General features: G+C 48.9%; 1 protein-coding gene across 1 annotated transcript; it reads left to right on the forward strand.

The window, feature by feature from the left end:
- Window positions 1-456: 456 nt before the first annotated feature.
- Window positions 457-21731, forward strand: LOC126646126 (alpha-soluble NSF attachment protein-like; the record flags this gene model as incomplete). Its single annotated transcript, XM_050327220.1, has 11 exons — window positions 457-598; window positions 2439-2518; window positions 4614-4730; window positions 10737-10783; window positions 10912-10989; window positions 13536-13591; window positions 14721-14805; window positions 17195-17299; window positions 19380-19448; window positions 20333-20383; window positions 21622-21731. Coding segments are annotated over 11 exons (932 nt in total), but the record flags the coding sequence as incomplete, so codon positions are not given.
- Window positions 21732-22094: the final 363 nt, after the last annotated feature.

Consider the following 22094-nt stretch of genomic DNA (forward strand, 5'->3'; position numbering starts at 1 on the left):
AACTCCGAAAAATCCCCGAAAATTCCCCAAAAATTCCCTGAAAAATCCCTGAAAATCCTAAAAATCCCCGAAAATCCTAAAAATCACCTAAACCCCCCAAACTGCCCCAAAACGTCCCAAAATCCTCCCAAAATCGCCCCCCCAACCACCGAAAAATCCCTTAAAAAACGAACTCGAACTCCCTCTGAATCACCCCCAAAACTCCTCCAAACCACCTCTTAACACCCCCCAAAAATCGCCTAAACCCTAAAAATCACCCAAACCCCCCAAATTGCCCCAAAATGTCCCAAAATCTCCAAAAAATGCCCCAAAATCCCCCGGAGGGTCCTCCCGCCCGCCAGGGGGCGCCTCTCTGTTGGGGGCCAGAGCAGAAGAGTCCCGAGGGGGGCGCTCCTCGTGCGCTCTCACCCAATGAGCGTCCTGCGGGTCACGTTGACGGAGGAGGGGGCTCCCAAGATGGCGGCGTCGATGGCGGCGCCGGGGCCGGAGAAGGGAAGGGCGAGAAGGAGAAGGAGAAGGAGGAGGAGGCGAAGCGGCTCCTCAGCGAGGCCGACAGGAAGGTCCGCGGGGCCTCCTCTTTCCTCGGGGCGCTCTTCGGGCGTCCTGAACGGGGGAACTGGGGGGTTTTGGGGGTCCCTGAGGGCTTTGGGGGTCCCTGAGGGGGTGTCGGATTGGGGGATTAGAGGGGATTTAGGGGATTGAGGGTCCTGGGTGGGATTTGGGGGTCTGGGGTTGATTTGGGGGTCCTTGAGGGGTTTTGGGGGGTTAGGGAGAATTGGGGGGTTGGGGAGAACTGGGGGTCCCTGAGGGTTTGGAGGGGTCTGGGATTGACTTTTGGGATCCTGGGGTGGATTTGGGGGTTGGGATTTATTTGGGGGTCCTGAGGGGCAATTCTGGGTTCCTGATTTGATTTGGGGGTCCTGAGAGGAGTTTGAGGGGTCTGGGTTTGATTTGGGGGGTCCCTGAGGGGCTTTGGGGGTCCCTGAGGGGCTTTGGGGGTCCTGGGGGATTTGGGGGTCTTGGGCTTGATTTGGGGGTCCCTGAGGGGCTCTGGGGGTCCCAAAGTTGATTTTTTGGATTCTGGGGCGTTTTTGGGGGTCCTTGAGGGGCTTTGGGGGTCCTTGAGGGGGTCTGGGGGTCCTGGGGGATTTGGAGGTCCTGGGTTTGATTTGGGGGTCCCTGAGGGGCTTTGGGGGTCCTAAAGGTGTTTTTTTGGATCCTGGGGGTTTTGGGGTCCTGAGGGGCTTTGGGGTCCTAAAGTTGATTTTTGGATCCTGGGGGTATTTGGGGGTCCCTGAGGGGCTCTGGGGGTCCCTGAGGGGCTTTTGGGGGTCCCTGAGGGGCTTTGGGGGTCCCTGAGGGGCTTTGGGGGTCCCAAAGTGATTTTTGGATCCTGGGGGTTTGGGGGTCCCTGAGGGGCTTTGGGGGTCCCTGAGGGGCGTTGGGGTCCTAAAGTTGATTTTTGGATCCTGGGGATATTTTGGGGGTCCTGAGGGCTTTGGGGGTCCCTGAGGGGCTTTGGATGGGGTCCGAGGGGTCTGAGTTGAGGGCTTTTGGGGTCCCTGAGGGGCTTTGGGGTCCCTGAGGGCTTCTTGGGGTCCCTGAGGAGCTTTGGGGGTCCCAAAGTTGACTTTTGGATCTTGGGGGGTATTTGGGGGTCCCTGAGGAGCTTTGGGGGTCCCTGAGGGGTTGTCATTGATTGAGGGGGGGGAGGGGGGATTTTGGAGGGTTTTTCCCACCCCTAATTCCCATTTTTCCCATTTTTCCAGGGGTTTTTCCCATCTCTGACCATTCCTGGACCCCCAATCCCCCTTTTTCCCACTCCTAAATCTGATTTTTTTCCATTTTTTCCTGGTTTTTTTTCACTTTTGAATCCCCTGGATTCCCAATCTTCCTTTTCTCCCATTCCCTGATTCCCTATTTCATTCCCATTTTTCCAGGCATTTTTCCCATCTCGGAGCCATTCCTGGACCTCCCCAATCCCCCTTTTTTCCACCCCTAAATCTGATTTTTTTCCATTTTTTCCTGGTTTTTTTTTCACTTTTGAATCCCCCTGGAACCCCAACCTTCTTTTTCCCCTCCCTAATTCCCATTTTTCCCATTTTTCCAGGGGTTTTTCCAGGCTGGAGGAGCCCTGTGAGCCCCCCTGGATTCCCAATCTTCCTTTTTCCCATCCCTAATTCCCATTTTTCCAGGGTTTTCCCATCTGTACCATTCCTGACCCCAATCCTCTTTTTCCTTCCTAATTCCCATTTTTCCCATTTTCCAGGGTTCTTTCGGCTGAGGAGGCCTGTGAGCCTCCTGATTCCTAGACCCTTTTTCCTTCCCTAATTCCCATTTTTCCCATTTTTCCAGGGGTTTTTCCCATCTCTGACCATTCCTGGACCCCCAAACCCCCTTTTTCCCTTCCCTAATTCCCATTTTTCCCGTTTTTCCAGGGGTTCTTCCCGGCTGGAGGATGCCTGTGAGTGCTACACCCGAGCTGCCAACCTCTTCAAGATGGCCAAGAACTGGAGTGGTGGGTCCTGAGCCCCCAAATCCTCGGGAATGGGCCCAAAATTCCTTGGGAATGGGCCCAGAATTCCTGGGAATAAGCCCCAAAATCTATCAGGAATGGGGCCCCAAAATTCCTTGGGAATGAGCCCCAAAATCCCTCAGGAATGAGCCCCAAAATTCCTTGGGAATGGGCCCAGAATTCCTGGGAATGGCTCCTCAAAATTCCTCACAAATGGGCCCCAGAATCCCTTGGGAATGAGCCCCAAAATCCTTTGGGAATGAGCCCCAAAATCCCTTGGGAATGGTGCCAGAATTCCCAGGAATAGGCACCCAAAATTCCTCACAAATTGTCCCCAGAATCCCTTGGGAATGGGCCCCAAAATCCTTTTGGAATGGGGCCCAGAATTCCCAGGAATGAGCCCCAAAATCTGTCAGGAATGGGCCTCAAAATCCCTCGGGAATGGGCCCAAAATTCCTTGGGAATGAGCCCCAAAATCTGTCAGCAATGGGCCCAAAATTCCTGGGAATGGCCCTTAAAATTCCTCACAAATTGTCCCCAAAATACCTTGGGAATGGGCCCCAGAATTCCCGGGAATGAGCCCCAAAATCTGTCAGGAATGGGCCTCAAAATCCCTCAGGAATGGGCTTCAAAATCCTTTTGAAATGGGTCCAGATGAATCTCAAAATCCCTTGGGAATGGGCCCAAAATTCCTGGGAATGGGGCCCCAAAATTCCTTGGGAATGATCCCCAAAATTCCCAGGAATGAGCCTCAAAATCCCTCGGGAATGGGCCCAAAATTCCTTGGGAATGAGCCCCAAAATCTGTCAGGAATGGGCCCAAAATCCCTTGGGAATGGGCCCCAAAATCCTTTTGGAATGGGCCCAGAATTCCTAGGAATGGGGCCCCAAAATCCCTTGGGAATGGGCCCCAAAATTACTTGGGAATGGTGCCAGAATTCCCAGGAATAGGCACCCGAAATTCCTCACAAATTGATCCCAAAATTCCTTGGGAATGGGCCCCAAAATCCTTTTGGAATGGGCCCAGAATTCCCGGGATTGGGGCCCCAAATCACTTGGGAATGGCTCCCAGAATTCCCAGGAATGGGCCCAAAATTCCCGGGAATGGCCCTCAAATCCCTCAGGAATGGACCCTAAAATTCTTCAGGAATGAGCTGAGAATTCCCAGGAATGGTCCCTAAAATCCTTCAGGAACGGACCCCAGAATTCCCGGGAATGGCTCCTCAAAATTCCTCAGAAATGGTCAATAAATCCCTTGGGAATGGGCCCAAATTTCTGGGAATTCTCATGGAATTCCCACTGTGGAATGACATCCCCTGGGTGGGAGGGGAATTCCAGGGGCTGAGAATGATCCAGGAACACCAGGAATGATCTGGGAATTCCGGGAATAACCCGTTATCCGTGTTTTCCAGAGGCAGGGAACGCCAGCACTGACCCCTCTTCTTGTTTTCCAAGGGCTAGGAGTGATCCTTGTCCCTTTTCCAGGGGCTGGGAACGCTGGAAATGATGTGGAAAAGCTGGGAATGACCCCTGTGAGCATTCCAGAGGCTGGGAATTCTGGGAATAACTCATTATCCTTGTTTTCCAGAGGCAGGGAATGCCAAAAATGACCCATTATTCCTCTTTTCCAGGGGCTGAGAACGATCCCTGTCCCTTTTCCAGGGGCTGGGAACGCTGGAAATGATGTGGAAAAGCTGGGAATGATCCCTGTGAGCATTCCAGAGGCTGGGAATTTTGGGAATGACCCATTATCCGTGTTTTCCAGAGGCAGGGAATGCCAAAAATGACCCATTATTCCTCTTTTCCAGGGGCTGAGAACGATCCCTGTCCCTTTTCCAGGGGCTGGGAATGCTGGAAATGATGTGGAAAAGCTGGGAATGATTTCTGTGAGCATTCCAGAGGCTGGGAATTCCAGGAATAATCCATTATCCCTATTTTTTAGGGATTGGAAGTGCTAGAAACGATTCATTATCCCTCTTTTCCAGGGGCTGGGAACGATCCTTATCCCTTTTCCAAGGCCTGGGAACGTTGGGAATGACCCCTGTGAGCATTCCAGAGGCTGGGAATTCCGGGAATGACCCGTTCTCCGTGTTTTCCAGAGGCTGGGAGCGCTTTCTGCCGAGCTTCCCGACTGCACGAGCAGCTGCAGAGCAAACCCGACGCCGCCTCCCGGCTCGTGGACGCCGCCAACGCCTTCAAAAAGTGCGACCCACAGGGTAGGAAAACCATTCCCAAGGGAATTCCCAGGATTTGGGGTCTTGGGAGGGGCTGGGAGGTGGGAATTGGCTCAAAATCCCACAAAAATCCTGTTAAAATTGCACAAAATCCCATTAAAATTGCATAAAATTCACTTAAAATCCCTCAGAATCCTTCAAAAAGTGCGACCCTCAGGGTAGGAAAAACATTCCCAAAGGAATTCCCGGGATTTGGGGTCCTGGGAGGGGCTGGGAGGTGGAAAATGTCCCAAAATCTTACAAAAATCCTGTTAAAATTGCATAAAATCCCATTAAAATTGCATAAAACTCACTTAAAATCCCTCAGAATCCTTCAAAAAGTGCCACCCACAGGGTAGGGAGAAACATTCCCAAGGGAATTCCCGGGATTTGGGGTCCTGGAGGGGTTTGGGAGTCAGGAATCATCCCAAAATCCTGTAAAATCCCATTAAAGTCCCATAAAATCCCATTAAAATTGCATAAAACTCACTTAAAATCCCTCAGAATCCTTCAAAAAGTGCCACCCACAGGGTAGGGAGAAACATTCCCGAGGGAATTCCCGGGATTTGGGGTCCTGGGAGGGGCTGGGAGGTGGAAAATGTCCCAAAATCCCACAAAAATCCTGTAAAAATCACTCAAAATCCCACTAAAATTGCACAAAATCCCATTAAAATGACATAAAACTCACTTAAAATCCCTCAGAATCTTCAAAAAAAATGGTTCTGGAAGGGGAGGATCGACATTCCCAAAGGAATTCCCGGGATTTGGGGTCCTGGGAGTCGGGAATTGTCCCAAAATCGCATAAAATCACATTAAAATCCCATAAAATCCTGTTAAAATTGCACAAAATTCACTTAAAATCTTTCAGAATCCTTCAAAAAGTGCCACCCACAGGGTAGGGAGAAACATTCCCAAAGGAATTCCCGGGATTTGGGGTCCTGGGAGTCGGGAATTGTCCCAAAATCCCATTAAAATCGCATAAAATCTCGTTAAAATTGCACAAAATCCCATTAAAATCGCATGAAATTTACTTAAAATCCCTCAGAATCCTCCAAAAAGGGGGTTCTAGAAGGGGAGGATCGACATTCCCAAAGGAATTCCTGGGATTTGGGGTCCTGGGAGGGGCTGGGAGTCGGGAATTGTCCCAAAACCCCACAAAATTGTGTTAAAATCACTCAAAATCCTGTTAAAATTGCACAAAATTCACCTGAAATCTCCCAAATCCCTCCAAAAAATCCAATCCAGAGGGTGAGGATTGACATTCCCGAAGGAATTCCCGGGATTTGGGGTCCTGGGAGGGGCTGGGAGGTGGGAAATGTCCCAAAATCCCATCAAATCCCATTAAAATTCCACTGAAAATGCACAAAGTTCACCTGGAATCCCTCAATGCCTTCAGAAAGTGCCACCCACAGGGTAGGGAGAAACATTCCCAAGGGAATTCCCGGGATTTGGGGTTCTGGGAGGGGCTGGGAGGTGGGAATTGGCTCAAAATCCCACAAAAATCCTGTTAAAATTGCACAAAATCCCATTAAAATGGCATAAAATTCACTTAAAATCCCTCAGAATCCTTCAAAAAGTGCGACCCTCAGGGTAGGAGAAACATTCCCAAGGGAATTCCTGGGATTTGGGGTCCTGGAGGGGTTTGGGAGTCGGGAATTGTCCCAAAATCCCATAAAATTGTGTTAAAATCCCATAAAATCCCATTAAAATAGCATAAAACTCACTTAAAATCCCTCAGAATCCTTCAAAGATGTGGATCCAGAGCGTGAGGAGCAGCATTCCCAAAGGAATTCCTGGGATTTGGGGTCCTGGGAGGGGCTGGGAGATGGAAATCCCATAAAATGGCACAAAATCCCATTAAAATTGCACAAAATCCCATTAAAATCCCCCCAAAATCCCCTCAAAACCCCCCAAAATTCCCAAAAATCCCCCCAAAATTCCCTCAAATCCCCACAAAATTCCCTCAAATCCTCCCAAAATTCCCTCAAATCCCCCCAAAATTCCCCCAAAATCCCCTTCCCTCGGGAATTCCCAACAATTCCACCCCCAGAGCCCCCCAAAACCCCCCCAAAAATCTGGGAATTCCAGCCGGAATTTCCCCCCCCAGGCCTGGAGGGGGCTCTTTTTTCCCTCTTTTCCCTTGGAATTTGGCTCCCAACCCTTTGGAATTTGGCTCCCAGCCCTCTGGACTTTGGCTCCCCTCCGGAATTCCGGGATTCCCGTGGATTCCGAGCAGATGGAGCCGCAGTTTTTGGGTGGAATTCCCGCGGTTTTGGCTTCCGGCGGAATCTGCGGGGGCGGCTCCAAAGTGCCTGGAATTTTGGGGGCTTTAATTCCAAAGGTTTTGGGATTCCAGTCCTGGGAATTTTGGACCCTCATTCCAAAGATTTTGGGGTTCCAACCCCTGGAATTTTGGGGCTCCAATCCCTGGAATTTTGGGGCTTTAATTCCAAAGGTTTTGGGATTCCAGTCCCGGGAATTTGGGGGCTTTAGTTCCAAAGATTTTGGGGCTCTGATCCCAAAGATTTTGGGGTTCCAATCCCTGGAATTTTGGGGTTTTAATTCCAAAGGTTTTGAGGTTTCAGTCCCTGGAATTTTAGGGCTCCAATCCCTGGAATTTTTGGGCCCTCATTCCAAAGGTTTTGGGACTCCAGTCCCGGGAATTTTGGGGATTTAATTCCAAAGATTTTGGGGTTCCAGTGCCTGGAATTTTGGGGTTCACATCCCTGGAATTATAGGCCTTCATTCCAAAGATTTTGGGGTTCCAATCCCTGGAATTTTGAGGCTCCAATCCCTGGAATTTTGGGCCCTCATTCCAAAGATTTTGGGGTTCCAATCCCTGGAATTTTGGGGTTCAAATCATTGGAATTTTGGGGCTCCAATCCTTGGAATTTTTGGGGTCTGATCCCAAAGATTTTGGGGTTCCAGTCCCTGGAATTTTGGGGCTCCAATCCCTGGAATTTTGGGGCCCTCATTCCAAAGGTTTTGGGGTTCCAATCTCTGGAATTTTGGGGCCCTCATTCCAAAGATTTTGGGGTTCCAACCCCTGGAATTTTGGGGTTCAAATCCTTGGAATTTTGGGGCTCCAATCCCTGGAATTTTGGGGCCCTCATTCCAAAGATTTTGGGGTTTCAGTCCCAGGAATTTTGGGGCTTTAATTCCAAAGGTTTTGGGGCTCCGATCCCAAAGATTTTGGGTTTCCAATCCCTGGAATTTTGAGCCCTAATTCCAGAGATTTTGGGGTTCCAATTCCTGGAATTTCTCCCTTTTCCAGGGGCTGTTTCCTCCCTCTTTTCCCACTTTTCCAGAGGATATTTTTCCCCTTTCCCCCGCATTCCAGGGGCTGTTTTTCCCACTTTTCCAGAGGCAGTTTCCCCCTTTTTCCCTGCATTCCAGAGGGTGTTTTTCCCCCTCTTCCCCACATTCCAGAGGGTGTTTTTCCCCCTTTTCCAGTGGCTGTTTTTCCCAGTTTTCCAGTGGCTGTATCCCCCTTTTTCCCTGCATTCCAGAGGGTGTTTTGCCTCCTTTCCCCACATTCCAGAGGATGTTTTTCCCACTTTTCCAGGGGCTGTTTTTCCCACTTTTCCAGCAGGTTTTTCCTCCCTCTTTTTCCACTTTTCCAGGGGCTGTTTCTCCCCTTTTCCCCCCCACATTCCAGGGGCTGTTTCTGCCACTTTTCCAGGAGCTGTTTCCCCCTTTTCCCCTGCATTCCAGAGGGTGCTTTTCCTACTTTTCCAGGGGCTGTTTTCCCTCTTTTCCCCGCATTCCAGAGGGTGTTTTTCCCCCTTTTCCAGAGCCTGTTTTTCCCACTTTTCCAGGGGCAGTTTCCCCCTCTTCCCCGCATTCCAGAGGGTGTTTTTCCCACTTTTCCAGGGGCAGTTTCCCCTTTTCCCCTGCATTCCAGAGGGTATTTTTCCCCCCTTTTCCCCTCATTCCAGAGGGAGTTTTTCCCACTTTTCCAGGGGCTGTTTTTCCCACTTTTCCAGAGGGTATTTCCCCCTTTTTTCCCCCCTTTTCCAGGGGCTGTTTCCCCCCCTCTTCCCACTTTTCCAGGGGCTGTTTTTCCCACATTCCAGAGGGTGTTTTTCCCCCTTTTTCCCACATTCCAGAGGGTGTTTTTCCCCCTTTTTCCCACATTCCAGAGGGTGTTTTTCGCCCTTTTCCAGAGGGTGTTTTTCCCACTTTTCCAGCAGGTTTTTCCTCCCTCTTTTCCCACTTTTCCAGAGGGTGTTTTTCCCCCTTTTTCACCGCATTCCAGAGGGTGTTTTTCCCCCTTTTCCAGGGACTGTTTTTCCCACTTTTCCAGTGGCTGTTTCCTCCCTCTTTTCCCACTTTTCCAGGGGCAGTTTCCCCCTTTTCTCCCACTTTTCCAGGGGCTGTTTCCCCCTTTTCCCCTGCATTCCAGAGGGTGTTTTTCCCCCTTTTCCAGGGGGTGTTTTTCCCACTTTTCCAGGGGCAGTTTCCCCCTTTTCCCTGCATTCCAGAGGGTGTTTTCCCCCTTTTTTCCCACTTTTTTCCAGGGGCAGTTTCCCTCTTTTCCCACTTTTCCAGAGGGTGTTTTTCCCCTTTTTCCCCTCATTCCAGAGGGTGTTTTCCCCACTTTTCCAAGGGCTGTTTCCTCCCTCTTTTCCCACATTCCAGAGGGTGTTTTTCCCCTTCTTCCCTGCATTCCAGGGGCTGTTTTTCCCACTTTTCCAGAGGCAGTTTCCCCCTCTTTCCTGCATTCCAGAGGGTGTTTTTCCCCCTTTTCCAGGGGCTGTTTTTCCCACTTTTCCAGCGGGTTTTTCCTCCCTCTTTTCCCACTTTTCCAGGGGCGGTTTCCCTCTTTCCCCCGCATTCCAGAGGGTGTTTTTCCCCCTTTTCCAGCAGGTTTTGCCTCCCTCTTTTCCCACTTTTCCAGGGGCTGTTTCCTCCCTCTTTTCCCACTTTTCCAGAGGATGTTTTCCCCCTTTTCCCAGTTTTCCAGGGGCAGTTTCCCCCTCTTCCCCTGCATTCCAGAGGGTGTTTTTCCCCCTTTTCCAGCAGGTTTTTCCTCCCTCTTTTCCCACTTTTCCAGAGGGTGTTTCCCCCCCCCCGCATTCCAGAGAGTGTTTTCCCCATTTTTCCAGGGGCTGTTTCCTCCTTCTTTTCCCACTTTTCCAGAGGGTGTTTTTCCCCCTTTTGCCCCGCATTCCAGAGGGTGTTTTTCCCACTTTTCTAGCAGGTTTTTCCTCCCTCTTTTCCCACTTTTCCAGAGGATGTTTTCCCCCCTTTTCCCCACATTCCAGAGGGTGTTTTTCCCCCTCTTCCCCTGCATTCCAGAGGGTGTTTTTCCCACTTTTCCAGGGGCTGTTTTTCCCACTTTTCCAGAGGGTATTTTCCCTTTTTTTTCCCACTTTTCCAGGGGCAGTTTCCCCCCTTTTCCCCACATTCCAGAGGGTGTTTTTCCCACTTTTCCAGCAGGTTTTTCCTCCCTCTTTTCCCACTTTTCCAGGGGCAGTTTCCCCCTTTTCCCCACATTCCAGAGGGTGTTTCCCCCCTTTTTTCCCACATTCCAGAGGGTGTTTTTCCCACATTCCAGAGGGTGTTTTTCCCCCTTTTTCCCACATTCCAGAGGGTGTTTTTCCCTCATTCCAGAGGGTGTTTTCCCCACATTCCAGAGGGTGTTTTTCCCCCTTTTCCCCACATTCCAGAGGGTGTTTTTCCCCCTTTTCCCCACATTTCAGAGGGTGTTTTTCCCCCTTTTCCCCACATTCCAGAGGGTGTTTTTCCCCCCTTTCCCCCACATTCCAGAGGGGGTTTTCCCCACATTCCAGAGGGTGTTTTTTCCTCTTTTCCCCACATTCCAGAGGGTGTTTTTCCCCCTTTTTCCCCACATTCCAGAGGGTGTTTTCCCCTCATTCCAGAGGGTGTTTTCCCCCTTTTCCCCTGCATTCCAGAGAGTGTTTTTCCCACATTCCAGAGGGTGTTTTTCCCACATTCCAGAGGGAGTTTTCCCCCTTTCCCACCGTTTCCCCCCCTGTTTTCCAGAGGCCGTGTCGTGCCTGCTCCGCGCCATCGACATCTACACCGACATGGTGAGCCCTTCCCTCCCTTCCCACGGAATTCCCAGCAGGAATTTCCCCTCCAGGGGGGGTTCTGCTCCCTCTGGGATGGCTTTTCCCGGTTTTTTTTTGGGATAATCCCGGATTTTCCCCCCTGGCAGGGCCGGTTCACGGTGGCCGCCAAGCAGCACGTGGCCATCGCCGAGATCTACGAGGGCGACCTCGTCGACGTCCACAAGGTCAGCCCGGGGATTCCCGGGAAAAACGGCTCGGGAATGCCGGGAATTCCCACCCTGGCAGCTTGGGAATCTTCCCCCCAAAAAAATTCCTGGAAAAATCCAGCCTGGAACGGCCCAAAATCCCGGGATTTGGAGCTTTTTTTTGGGGCTCCGATTGTGAAGGGTTTGGGGTTCGAATCCTTGGAATTTTGGGGGTCAAATCCTTGGAATTTTGGGGGTCAAAACCTTGGAATTTTAGGCTCTAATTCCAAAGATTTTGGGGCTCCAATCCCTGGAATTTGGGGGTTCAAATCCCTGGAATTTTGGGGCTCAAATCCTTGGAATTTCAAGGCTCTGATCCCGAAGATTTTGGGGTTCCAATCCCTGGAATTTCGGGGTTCAAATCCTTGGAATTTCGGGGCTCTGATTCCAAAGATTTGGGGTTCCAATCCCTGGAATTTTGGGGTTCCAATCCCTGGAATTTTGGGGTTCCAATCCCTGGAATTTTGGGGCTCAAATCCTTGCAGTTTTGGGGCTCTGATTCCAAAGATTTTGGGGCTCCAAACCTTGGAATTTTGGGGTTCCAATCCCTGGAATTTGGGGCCCTCATTCCAAAGGTTTTGGGGTTCCAATGCCTGGAATTTTGGGGTTCCAATCCCTGGAATTTTGGGGTTCAAATCTTTGGAATTTTGGGGCTCTGATTCCAAATATTTGGGGCTCCAATCCCTGGAATTTTGGGGCTCCAATCCCTGGAATTTTGGGGCTCCAATCCCTGGAATTTTGGGGTTCAAATCCTTGGAATTTTGGGGCTCTGATTCCAAATATTTGGGGCTGCAATCCCTGGAATTTTTGGATTCCAATCCCTGGAATTTGGGGGTTCCAATCCCTGGAATTTGGGGTTCAAATCCCTGGAATTTTGGGGCTCAAATCCTTGCAGTTTTGGGGCTCTGATTCCAAAGATTTTGGGGCTCCAAACCTTGGAATTTTGGGGTTCAAATCCCTGGAATTTTGGGGTTCAAATCCCTGGAATTTTGGGGCTCCAATCCCTGGAATTTTGGGGCTCCGATCCCAAAGATTTTGGGGCTTTATTCTCATTTTATTGGGTTTTATCCAGGTTTAATCAGGTTTTATTGGGCTTTATTGAGTTTTATCCTCATTTTATGGGGTTTTATTCTCATGTTATCTGCTCTTATCCAGGTTTTATCCAGGTTTAATCAGATTTTATTGGCTTTTATCCTCATTTTATTGGCTTTTATCCAGGTTTTATCCAGCTTTAATCAGGTTTTATTGACTTTTATTCTCATTTTGTTGGGTTTTATCCAGGTTTCATTCAGGTTTAATCAGGTCTAATTGGGTTTTATTGAGTTTTATTCTCATTTTATTGGGTTTTATCCAGGTTTTATCCAGGTTTTATCAGGTTTTATTGGGTTTTATTGGGTTTTATTCTCATTTTATTGAGTTTTATCCAGGTTTTATCCAGGTTTTGTTTGGTTTTATCCTCATTTTATCAGTTTTTATCCCAGTTTAACCCACTTTTATCCAGGTTTTATTCTCATTTTATCTGGTTTTGTCCAGGTTTAATCAGATTTTATCCAGTTTTATCCCATTTTATCCAGTTTTAGGCAGCTTTTATCATCTTTTTATCCAACTTTATCCAGTTTTATCCCCCTTTTCTGTCCCCTTCTCCCCTTTTCCCATTTTTTCCCGTTTTTTTCCCATTTTCTCCTGTTCTGATCCCTTTTTTCCCATTTTCCCCCATTTTTTCCCATTTTCTCCCGTTCTGATCCCATATTTTCCTTTTTCCCCATGTTTTTTCCCATTTTTTCCCATTTTCTCCCATTTTTTCCTGGTTTTTTCCCATTTTCTCCCATTCTGATCCCATTTTTCCCCATTTTTTCCTGTTTTTTTCCCATTTTTTCCCATTTTCCCCCCGTTTTTCCCCATTTTTCCCCCGTTCTGATCCCATTTTTTCCCATTTTTCCCCATTTTTTTTCCTGTTTTTTCCCATTTTCTCCCATTTTTTCCCATTTTCCCCCATTCTGATCCCATTTTTTCCCATTTTCCCCCATTTTTTTCCCATTTTCTCCCATTCTGACCCCATTTTTTCCCATTTTTCCTCGTCTTTTTCCTGTTTTTTCCCATTTCCCCCCATTTTTTCCTGGTTTTCCCCCATTCTGATCCCATTCCCATTTTTTCCCGTTTTTTTTCCCATTTCCCCCATTTTTTCCCATTTTCCCCCCATTCTGATCCCATTTTTTCCCCTTTTTTTCTCATTTTCTCCCATTCTGATCCCATTTTTTCCCATTTTCCCCCACTTTTTCCCATTTTTCCCCCATTCTAATCCCGTTTTTTCCCCTTTTTTTCCCATTTTCCCCCATTCTGATCCCCTTTTTTTCCCCTTTTTTCCTGCTTTTTCCCATTTTTTCCCCTTTTTTTCCCATTTTCCCCCATTTTTTCCTGGTTTTTTCCCATTTTCTCCCATTCTATTCCATTTTCCCTCTTCTTTTCCCCATTTTCCTGTTTTTTCCCATTTTTTTCCCATTTTTCCCCATTTTCTGTGTTTCCAGGCCATGGCCCACTACGAGCAGGCAGCAGATTATTTTAAAGGGGAGGAATCCACCAGGTACCACCACAATTTGGGGCATTTTGGGGGGATTTGGGGAATTTGGAGAATTTTGAGGGGATTTGTGGGTGAATTGGGGGGATTTGGGTGGATTTTTGGTGGATTTCGGAAATTTTGGGGGGAATTTGGGGGTTTTGGGGAATTTTGAGGGGATTTTGGGGAATTTTGAGGGGATTTTTGGGGATTTTGGGGAAATTTGGGTGGATTTTTGGGGAATTTGCGGTGGATTTTTGGGGAATTTGGGGAATTTTGAGGGGATTTTGGGGAATTTGGGGAATTTTGAGGGGATTTTGGGGAGAATTTTGAGTGAATTTTGGGGAATTTGGGGGGAAATTTTGAGTGATTTTGGGGGGATTTGGGTGAATTTGGGGGGGATTTGGGGTGAATTTGGGTGAATTTTGGGGGGATTTGGGTGGATTTGAGTGGATTTTGGGTGGGATTTGAGTGGATTTGGGGCAGTTTGGGGCTGTTTTTGGGTGGATTTTTGGGCTGGTTTTGGGTGGATTTTTGCTGGTTTTGGTGGATTTTTGCAGGTTTTGGGTTGATTTGTGTGTTTTTTGGGCTGTTTTTGTGCTAATTTGTTGGTTTTTGCCCCAGCTCAGCCAACAAGTGCCTGCTGAAGGTGCCATTTGGGGGGATTTGGGGCTGTTTTGGGGGTTTGGGGCTGTTTTTGGGTGGATTTTTGCAGGTTTTGGGTGGATTTGAGCTGGTTTTGAGGTGATTTTGGCTGATTTTGGGCTGATTTTGTGCTAATTTGTTGGTTTTTACCCCAGCTCAGCCAACAAGTGCCTGCTGAAGGTGCCATTTGGGGCTGATTTGGGGCAGTTTGGGGCTGTTTTGGGTGTTTTGGGGCTGTTTTTGGGTGGATTTGGGCCATTTTTGGCTGGTTTTGGGCTGATTTGAGTGTTTTTTGGGCTGTTTTTGTGCTGATTTGGGTGTTTTTTTCCCCAGCTCAGCCAACAAGTGCCTGCTGAAGGTGCCATTTGGGGGGATTTGGGGCTGTTTTGGGTGGATTTTTGCTGGTTTTGGGTGTTTTGGGGCTGGTTTTGGGTGGATTTTTGCTGGATTTGGGTGGATTTGAGGTGATTTTGAGGTGATTTTGGCTGATTTTGGGCTGTTTTTGTCCCAGCTCAGCCAACAAGTGCCTGTTGAAGGTGGCCACGTTCGCGGCTCAGCTCGAGCAGTTCCCTCGCGCCATCGACATCTACGAGCAGGTCCTGCCCTTCCTCCTCCTCCTCCTCCTCCATAAATCCCATTTTTCCCCGTTTTTCCCGTTTTTCCATGTTTTCCAGGTGGGCTCCGTGGCCATGGCCAGCCCTGGCTCTCATTTTTTCTCATTTTTTCTCATTTTTTCTCATTTTTTCTCATTTTTTTCTCATTTTTCCCCATTTTCCCGTGGTTTTTAGGGGGAATCTATGTCTGTAAATCCCATTTTTCCCTGATTTTTCCTATTTTTCCGTGTTTTCCAGGTGGGTTCCGTGGCCATGGCCAGCCCTGGCTCTCATTTTTTCTCATTTTTCTCATTTTTCTCTCATTTTTCCCCATTTTCCCGTGGTTTTTAGGTGTAATCCACATCCCTCAATCCCATTTTTCCGTGTTTTCCAGGTGTGCTCTGTGGCCATGGCCAGCCCTGGATCTCATTTTTTCTCATTTTTTTCTCTCATTTTTCCCCATTTTTCCGTGGTTTTTAGGGGGAATTTGTGTCCCTGACTCCCATTTTTCCCTGATTTTCCCATTTTTCCGTGTTTTCCAGGTGGGTTCCGTGGCCATGGCCAGCCCTGGATCTCATTTTTTCTCATTTTTCTCTCATTTTTCCCCATTTTCCCGTGGTTTTTAAGTGTGATCCGTGTCCCTGACTCCCATTTTCCCCTGATTTTCCCTGATTTTCCCGTTTTTCCCTGTTTTCCAGGTGGGTTCCATGGCCATGGCCAGCCCTGGCTCTCATTTTTTCTCATTTTTCCTCATTTTTCCTCATTTTTCCTCATTTTTCTCTCATTTTTCCCCATTTTTCCTTGGTTTTTAGGGGGAATTGGTGTCCCTGACTCCCATTTTTCCCTGATTTTCCCCGTTTTTCCCATTTTTCCGTGTTTTCCAGGTGGGTTCCGTGGCCATGGCCAGCCCTGGCTCTCATTTTTTCTCATTTTTCTCTCATTTTTTCTCATTTTTTCCCATTTTCCCGTGGTTTTTAGGTGTAATCCACATCCCTCAATCCCATTTTTCCCATTTTTCCGTGTTTTCCAGGTGGGTTCCGTGGCCATGGCCAGCCCTGGCTCTCATTTTTTCTCATTTTTCTCTCATTTTTCCCATTTTTCCTTGGTTTTTAGACGGAATTCACGTCCGTAAATCCCATTTTTCCCTGATTTTCCCTGATTTTTCCCATTTTTCCATGTTTTCCAGGTGGGCTCTGTGGCCATGGCCAGCCCTGGCTCTCATTTTCTCATTTTTTCTCATTTTTTCTCATTTTTTCTCATTTTTCCCCATTTTCTCGTGGTTTTTAAGTGTGATCCGTGTCCCTGACTCCCATTTTTCCCTGATTTTTCCCATTTTTCCGTGTTTTCCAGGTGTGCTCTGTGGCCATGGCCAGCCCTGGATCTCATTTTTCTCATTTTTTCTCCTTTTTTCCCATTTTTCTCTCATTTTTCCCCATTTTCCCGTGGTTTTTAGGTGTAATTTATGTCCCTGACTCCCATTTTTCCCTGATTTTCCCATTTTCCCGTGTTTTCCAGGTGGGATCCATGGCCATGGCCAGCCCTGGATCTCATTTTCTCTCCTTTTTTCCCATTTTTTTCTCATTTTTCCCCATTTTTCCGTGGTTTTTAGGTGTAATCTATGTCCCTGACTCCCAATTTTCCCTGATTTTTCCCATTTTTCCGTGGTTTTTAGGTGTAATCCACATCCCTCAATCCCATTTTTCCCTGATTTTTCCCATTTTTCCGTGTTTTCCAGGTGGGTTCCGTGGCCATGGCCAGCCCTGGCTCTCATTTTATCTCATTTTTTCTCATATTTCCTCATTTTTTCTCATTTTTTCTCATTTTTTCTCATTTTTCCCCATTTTCCCGTGGTTTTTAGGTGTGATCCACATCCCTGACTCCCATTTTTCTCGTTTTTCCGTGTTTTCCAGGTGGGTTCCGTGGCCATGGCCAGCCCTGGATCTCATTTTTTCTCATTTTTTCTCATTTTTCTCTCATTTTTCCCCATTTTTCTGTGGTTTTTAGGGGTGATCCACATCCCTGACTCCCATTTTTCCCGTTTTTCCGTGTTTTCCAGGTGTGCTCTGTGGCCATGGCCAGCCCTGGCTCTCATTTTTTCTCATTTTATCTCATTTTTTCCCCATTTTCCCCCATTTTTCCGTGGTTTTTAGGTGTAATCCACATCCCTCAATCCCATTTTTCCCTGATTTTTCCCATTTTTCCGTGTTTTCCAGGTGTGCTCCGTGGCCATGGCCAGCCCTGGCTCTCATTTTTTCCTCATTTTTTCTCATTTTTCTCTCATTTTTCTCTCATTTTTCCCCATTTTTCCGTGGTTTTTAGGGGGAATTGGTGTCCCTGACTCCCATTTTTCCCTGATTTTCCCTGTTTTTCCCCATTTTTCCATGTTTTCCAGGTGGGATCCGTGGCCATGGACAGCCCCCTGCTGAAGTACAGCGCCAAGGATCATTTCTTCAGGGCCGCCCTCTGCCACTTCTGCATCGACCAAATCAACGCCAGGGTGGGAACCGCGCCGGGAATGGGGCTGGGATCAACTGGGAATGGGATCAACTGGGATCAACTGGGAATGGGATGGGATCAACTGGGAATGGGATGGGATCAACTGGGATCAACTGGGAATGGGCTGGGATCAACTGGGATCAACTGGGAATTGGAATGGGATCAACTGGGATCAACTGGGAATGGGATGGGATCAACTGGGAATGGGATGGGAATGGATGGGAATCACTGGGAGTTGTACTGGGATCAACTGGGAATGGGCTGGGAATTAACTGGGAATGGGATGGGAATGGATGGGAATCACTGGGAGTTCTACTGGGATCAACTGGGAATGGGATGGGATCAACTGGGAATGGGACTGGGATCAACTGGGAATGGGAATGGGATCAACTGGGAATGGGATGGGATCAACTGGGAATGGGATGGGAATGGGACTGGGATCAACTGGGAATGGGATGGGATCAACTGGGAATGGGATGGGATCAACTGGGAATGGGGCTGGGTCAACTGGGAATGGGATGGGATCAGCTGGGAATGGGATGGGAATGGGATGGGATCAGCTGGGAATGGGATGGGATCAACTGGGAATGGGATGGGATCAGCTGGGAATGGGATGGGATGAACTGGGAATGGGATGGGTCAACTGGGAATGGGGCTGGGAATTAACTGGGAATGGGCTGGGAATGGGACAGGAATCACTGGGAATGGGGCTGGGTCAACTGGGAATGGGCTGGGATGAACTGGGAATGGGCTGGGAATCACCAGGAATGGTGCTGGGTCAACTGGGAATGGGCTGGGAATGGGCTGGGATGAACTGGGAATGGGTTGGGAATCACGGGGAATGGGCTGGGATGGGTTGGGAATGTTTGGGAATGGTCAGGAATGTTTGGAATGTTCCCAGCTGGTAGTGCAGAGGCATGAGGGGATGTTGGGAATGTTTGGGAATGTTTGGAATGGTCAGGAAGGGTCAGGAATGTTTGGGAATGATCAGGAATGTCTGGGAATGTTTGGGAATGTTCCTGTTCCCAGCTGGCAGTTCAGAGGCACGAGGGGATGTTGGGAATGGTTGGGAATGTTTAGGAATGTCTGGGATGGGTCAGGAAGGGTCAGGAATGGTCAGGAATGTTTGGGAATGGTTGGAATGGCTGGGATGGGTCAGGAAGGGTCAGGAATGTTTGGGAATGGTTGGGATGTGTCTCTATGTTGGGAATGTCTGGGAATGTTTGGGAATGTTTCTCTTCCCAGCTGGCAGTTCAGAGGCACGAGGGGATGTTGGGAATGGTCAGGAATGTTTGGAATGGTTGGGAATGTTTGGGAATGGCTGGGATGGGTCAGGAATGATCAGGAATATCTGGGAATGTTGGGAATGTTTGGGAATGTCTGGGAATGATCAGGAATGTTTGGGAATGACCAGGAATGTTTGGAATGTTTGGGAATGTTCCTGTTCCCAGCTGGCCGTTCAGAGGTACGAGGGGATGTTGGGAATGGTCAGGAATGTTTGGGAATGTTTGGAATGGTCAGGAATGGTCAGGAAGGGTCAGGAATGATCAGGAATATTTGGGAATGTTTGGGAATGTTTCTGTTCCCAGCTGGCCGTTCAGAGGTACGAGGGGATGTTGGGAATGGTCAGGAATGTTTGGGAATGTTTGGAAATGATCAGGAATGATCAGGAATGTTTGGAATGTTCCCAGCTGGCCGTTCAGAGGTACGAGGGGATGTTGGGAATGGTCAGGAATGTTCAGGAATATCTGGGAATGTTTGGGAATGTTTGGAATGTTCCCAGCTGGCCATTCAGAGGTACGAGGGGATGTTGGGAATGGTTGGGATGGGTCAGGAAAGGTCAGGAATGTTTGGGAATGACCAGGAATGTTTGGAATGTTCCCAGCTGGCCATTCAGAGGTACGAGGGGATGTTGGGAATGTTGGGAATGATCAGGAATATTTAGGAATGTTTGGGATGTGTCTCTATCCCAGCTGGCCGTTCAGAGGTACGAGGGGATGTTGGGAATGTTTGGGAATGGCTGGGATGGGTCAGGAAGGGTCAGGAATATCTGGGAATGTTGGGAATGTTCCTGTTCCCAGCTGGCCGTTCAGAGGTACGAGGGGATGTTCCCGGCCTTCTCCGACTCCCGGGAGTGCAAACTCCTCAAGGTCAGCCCTTCCCCCCTGCCCACACCCTCCTCTTCCTCCTCTTCTTCCTCCTCCTCTTCTTCCTCTTCTTCCTCCTCCTCTTCCTTCTTTTCTTCTTCCTTTTCTTCCTCCTCTTCTTCCCTCTTCCTCTTCTTCCCTTGCTCCTCTTCCTCTTCCTCCTCCTCCTCTTCCTCCTTCTCCTCCTCCTCTTTCTTCTCTTCCTCCTCCTCCTCCTCTTCCTCTTCTTCCTCCTCCTTCTCCTCCTCTTCCTCTTCCTCTTCTTGTTCTTCCTCCTCTTCTTCCTCCTCCTCTTCCTTCTTTTCTTCTTCCTTTTCTTCCTCTTCTTCCCTCTTCCTCCTCTTCCTCTTCCTCCTCTTCCTCTTCTTCTTCCTCCTCTTCCCCTCTTCCTCTTCCTCCCCCTCCTCTTCCTCCTCTTCTTCCTCCTCCTCTTTCTCTTCCTCCTCTTCCTCCTTCTCTTTCTCCTTTTCTTCCTCCTTCTCTTCTTTCTTTTCTTCTTCCTTTTCTTCCTCCTTTTCTTCCCCCTTCCTCTTCTTCTCTTGCTCCTCTTCCTCCTCTTCCTTTTCTTCCTTTTCTTTCTCTTCCTCTTCCTCTTTCTCTTCCTTCTCTTCCTCCTCCTCTTTTTCTTCCTCCTTTTCCTCTTCTTTCCCCTCTCTCTTGCTCTTCTTTCTGCTTTTCCTCCTTCTTCCTCTTCCTCCTCTTCCTCCTCCTCTTCTTCCTCCTCTTTCTTCCTCCTCTTCCCCCTCCTCTTCCTCTCTCTGGGATCGCCCCCAGATCTCTTCCCTGCTTCCAGGGGGGAATTTGGGAGGATTTTGGGGGTTCCAGGGGTGGATTTTGGGGATTTTTGGGGGGTTTTCTCCTCCTCTTCCTCCTCCTCCCCCCCCCAGAAGCTGCTGGAGGCTCACGAGGAGCAGAACGTGGACGCCTTCACCGATGCTGTGAGTGCCAAAACACCCCCAAAAACCCCCAAAAACCCCCAATTTCACCCTAAAATCCCCTGATTTCACCCCAAAACCCCCCAAATTCCCCCCAATCTGATGTCACCCCAAAACCCCTAGAACCCTCAGTTCCACCCCAAAGCCCCCAAGTCGCTCCAAACCCCACAAGGCCCCAATTTCACCCTAAATCCCCCAAATCACCCCAAACCTCCCCATTTCACCCCAGATCCCAACCTCAAAATCCCCATGTCACCCCAAATCCCCAACCTCCCTGATTTCACCCCAAACCCCCTAACCCCCTGATTTCACCCAAATCCCCCAACCCTCTAATCTCATCCCAAACCCCCCAATTTCATCCCAAATCCCCCAAATCTCCCCAAATTTCTCTAAATTCCCCAAACCTCCCAGCATTTCACCCCAAACACCTCCCCCAAATCCCCTCAATGCCCCCACTGCATTTCACCCTAAATCCCCCCAAAGTCCCCCAAAACCCTCCGAATTTCGCCCCAAATCCCCCCAAACCCCCACGATTTCACCCACTAAATCTCCCTAAATTCTCACCCCAAACCTCCCCAATTTCACCCCAAATCCCCCAAACCTCCTGATTTCACCCCAAATCCCCCAAACCCCAATTTCACCCCTAAACCTCCCCAAACCTCCCCAATTTCATCCCAAATCCCCCAAATCCCCTAAACCTCCCCAAACCTCCCCAATTTCCCCCAAATCCCCCAAATCCCCCAAACCTCCCCAATTCACCCCAAATCCCCCAAACCTCCCCATTTTCCCCAAATCCCCCAAATCACCCCAAACTTCCCAAAATCCCCCAAATCCCCCCAAACCTCCCCAATTCCACCCCAAATCCCTCAACCCCTCTGATTTAACTCCAACCCCCAAACCTCCCCAATTTCACCCCAAACCTCCCCAAACCTCCCCAATTTCACCCCAAATCCCCCAAATCCCCAAACCTCCAATTTCACCCCAAATCCCCCTAACCTCCCCAATTTCACCCCAAATCCCCCAAATCCCCCAAACCTCCCCAAATCCCCCAAACTCCCCAATTTCACCAAATCCCCTAACCCCTCTGATTTCAACCCTAACCCCCAAACTCTCCCAATTTCACCCCAAATCCCCCAAACCTCCTCAATTTCACCCCAAACCTCCCCAGCTCCCCCAACCCCCCTGGTTTGAGCCCAGCCCCAGGAGGGTCCCAGGTCCCCCCAAATCAGATTTTCCCCCAGGTGAAGGAATTCGACTCCATCTCCCGGCTGGACCAGTGGCTGACGACGATCCTGCTGCGCCTCAAACGCTCCCTGCAGGCCGAGGAGCCTGACCTACGCTAGAAAAACACTTCCTTTAAAACCTAACTAGCTGTGGCACAACATCCCGAAATACCGAAATGACCTCAAAACGCCCCAAATTGACTAAAAACACCCCTAAATAACCCAAAATTTTAAAAATGCCCAAAATTATTTAAAATACCTAAAAGGCCTCAAATGCCCCCAAAATGACAGGAACACAGCTAGAAGATACAGTCAATGAAAGGCCACAGTACCTCAGGACCCAAAGGCTGACATCAGTGCTTCCAAGATCACTTTTACCAAAGGAGCCTCCAGAGCCTTTAGATACTTACAGATCCTGCAGTCAGTCAAAGGCCCACCAGAGGCACCCAGAAAGGCTCTGAGGCATGCAGAGAGCCAGGCCCCAAAGGCCA

This window comes from Myiozetetes cayanensis, unplaced genomic scaffold (assembly GCF_022539395.1).
Source record: "Myiozetetes cayanensis isolate MyiCay16 unplaced genomic scaffold, myiCay2020 scf322, whole genome shotgun sequence".
NCBI lineage: Eukaryota > Metazoa > Chordata > Aves > Passeriformes > Tyrannidae > Myiozetetes > Myiozetetes cayanensis.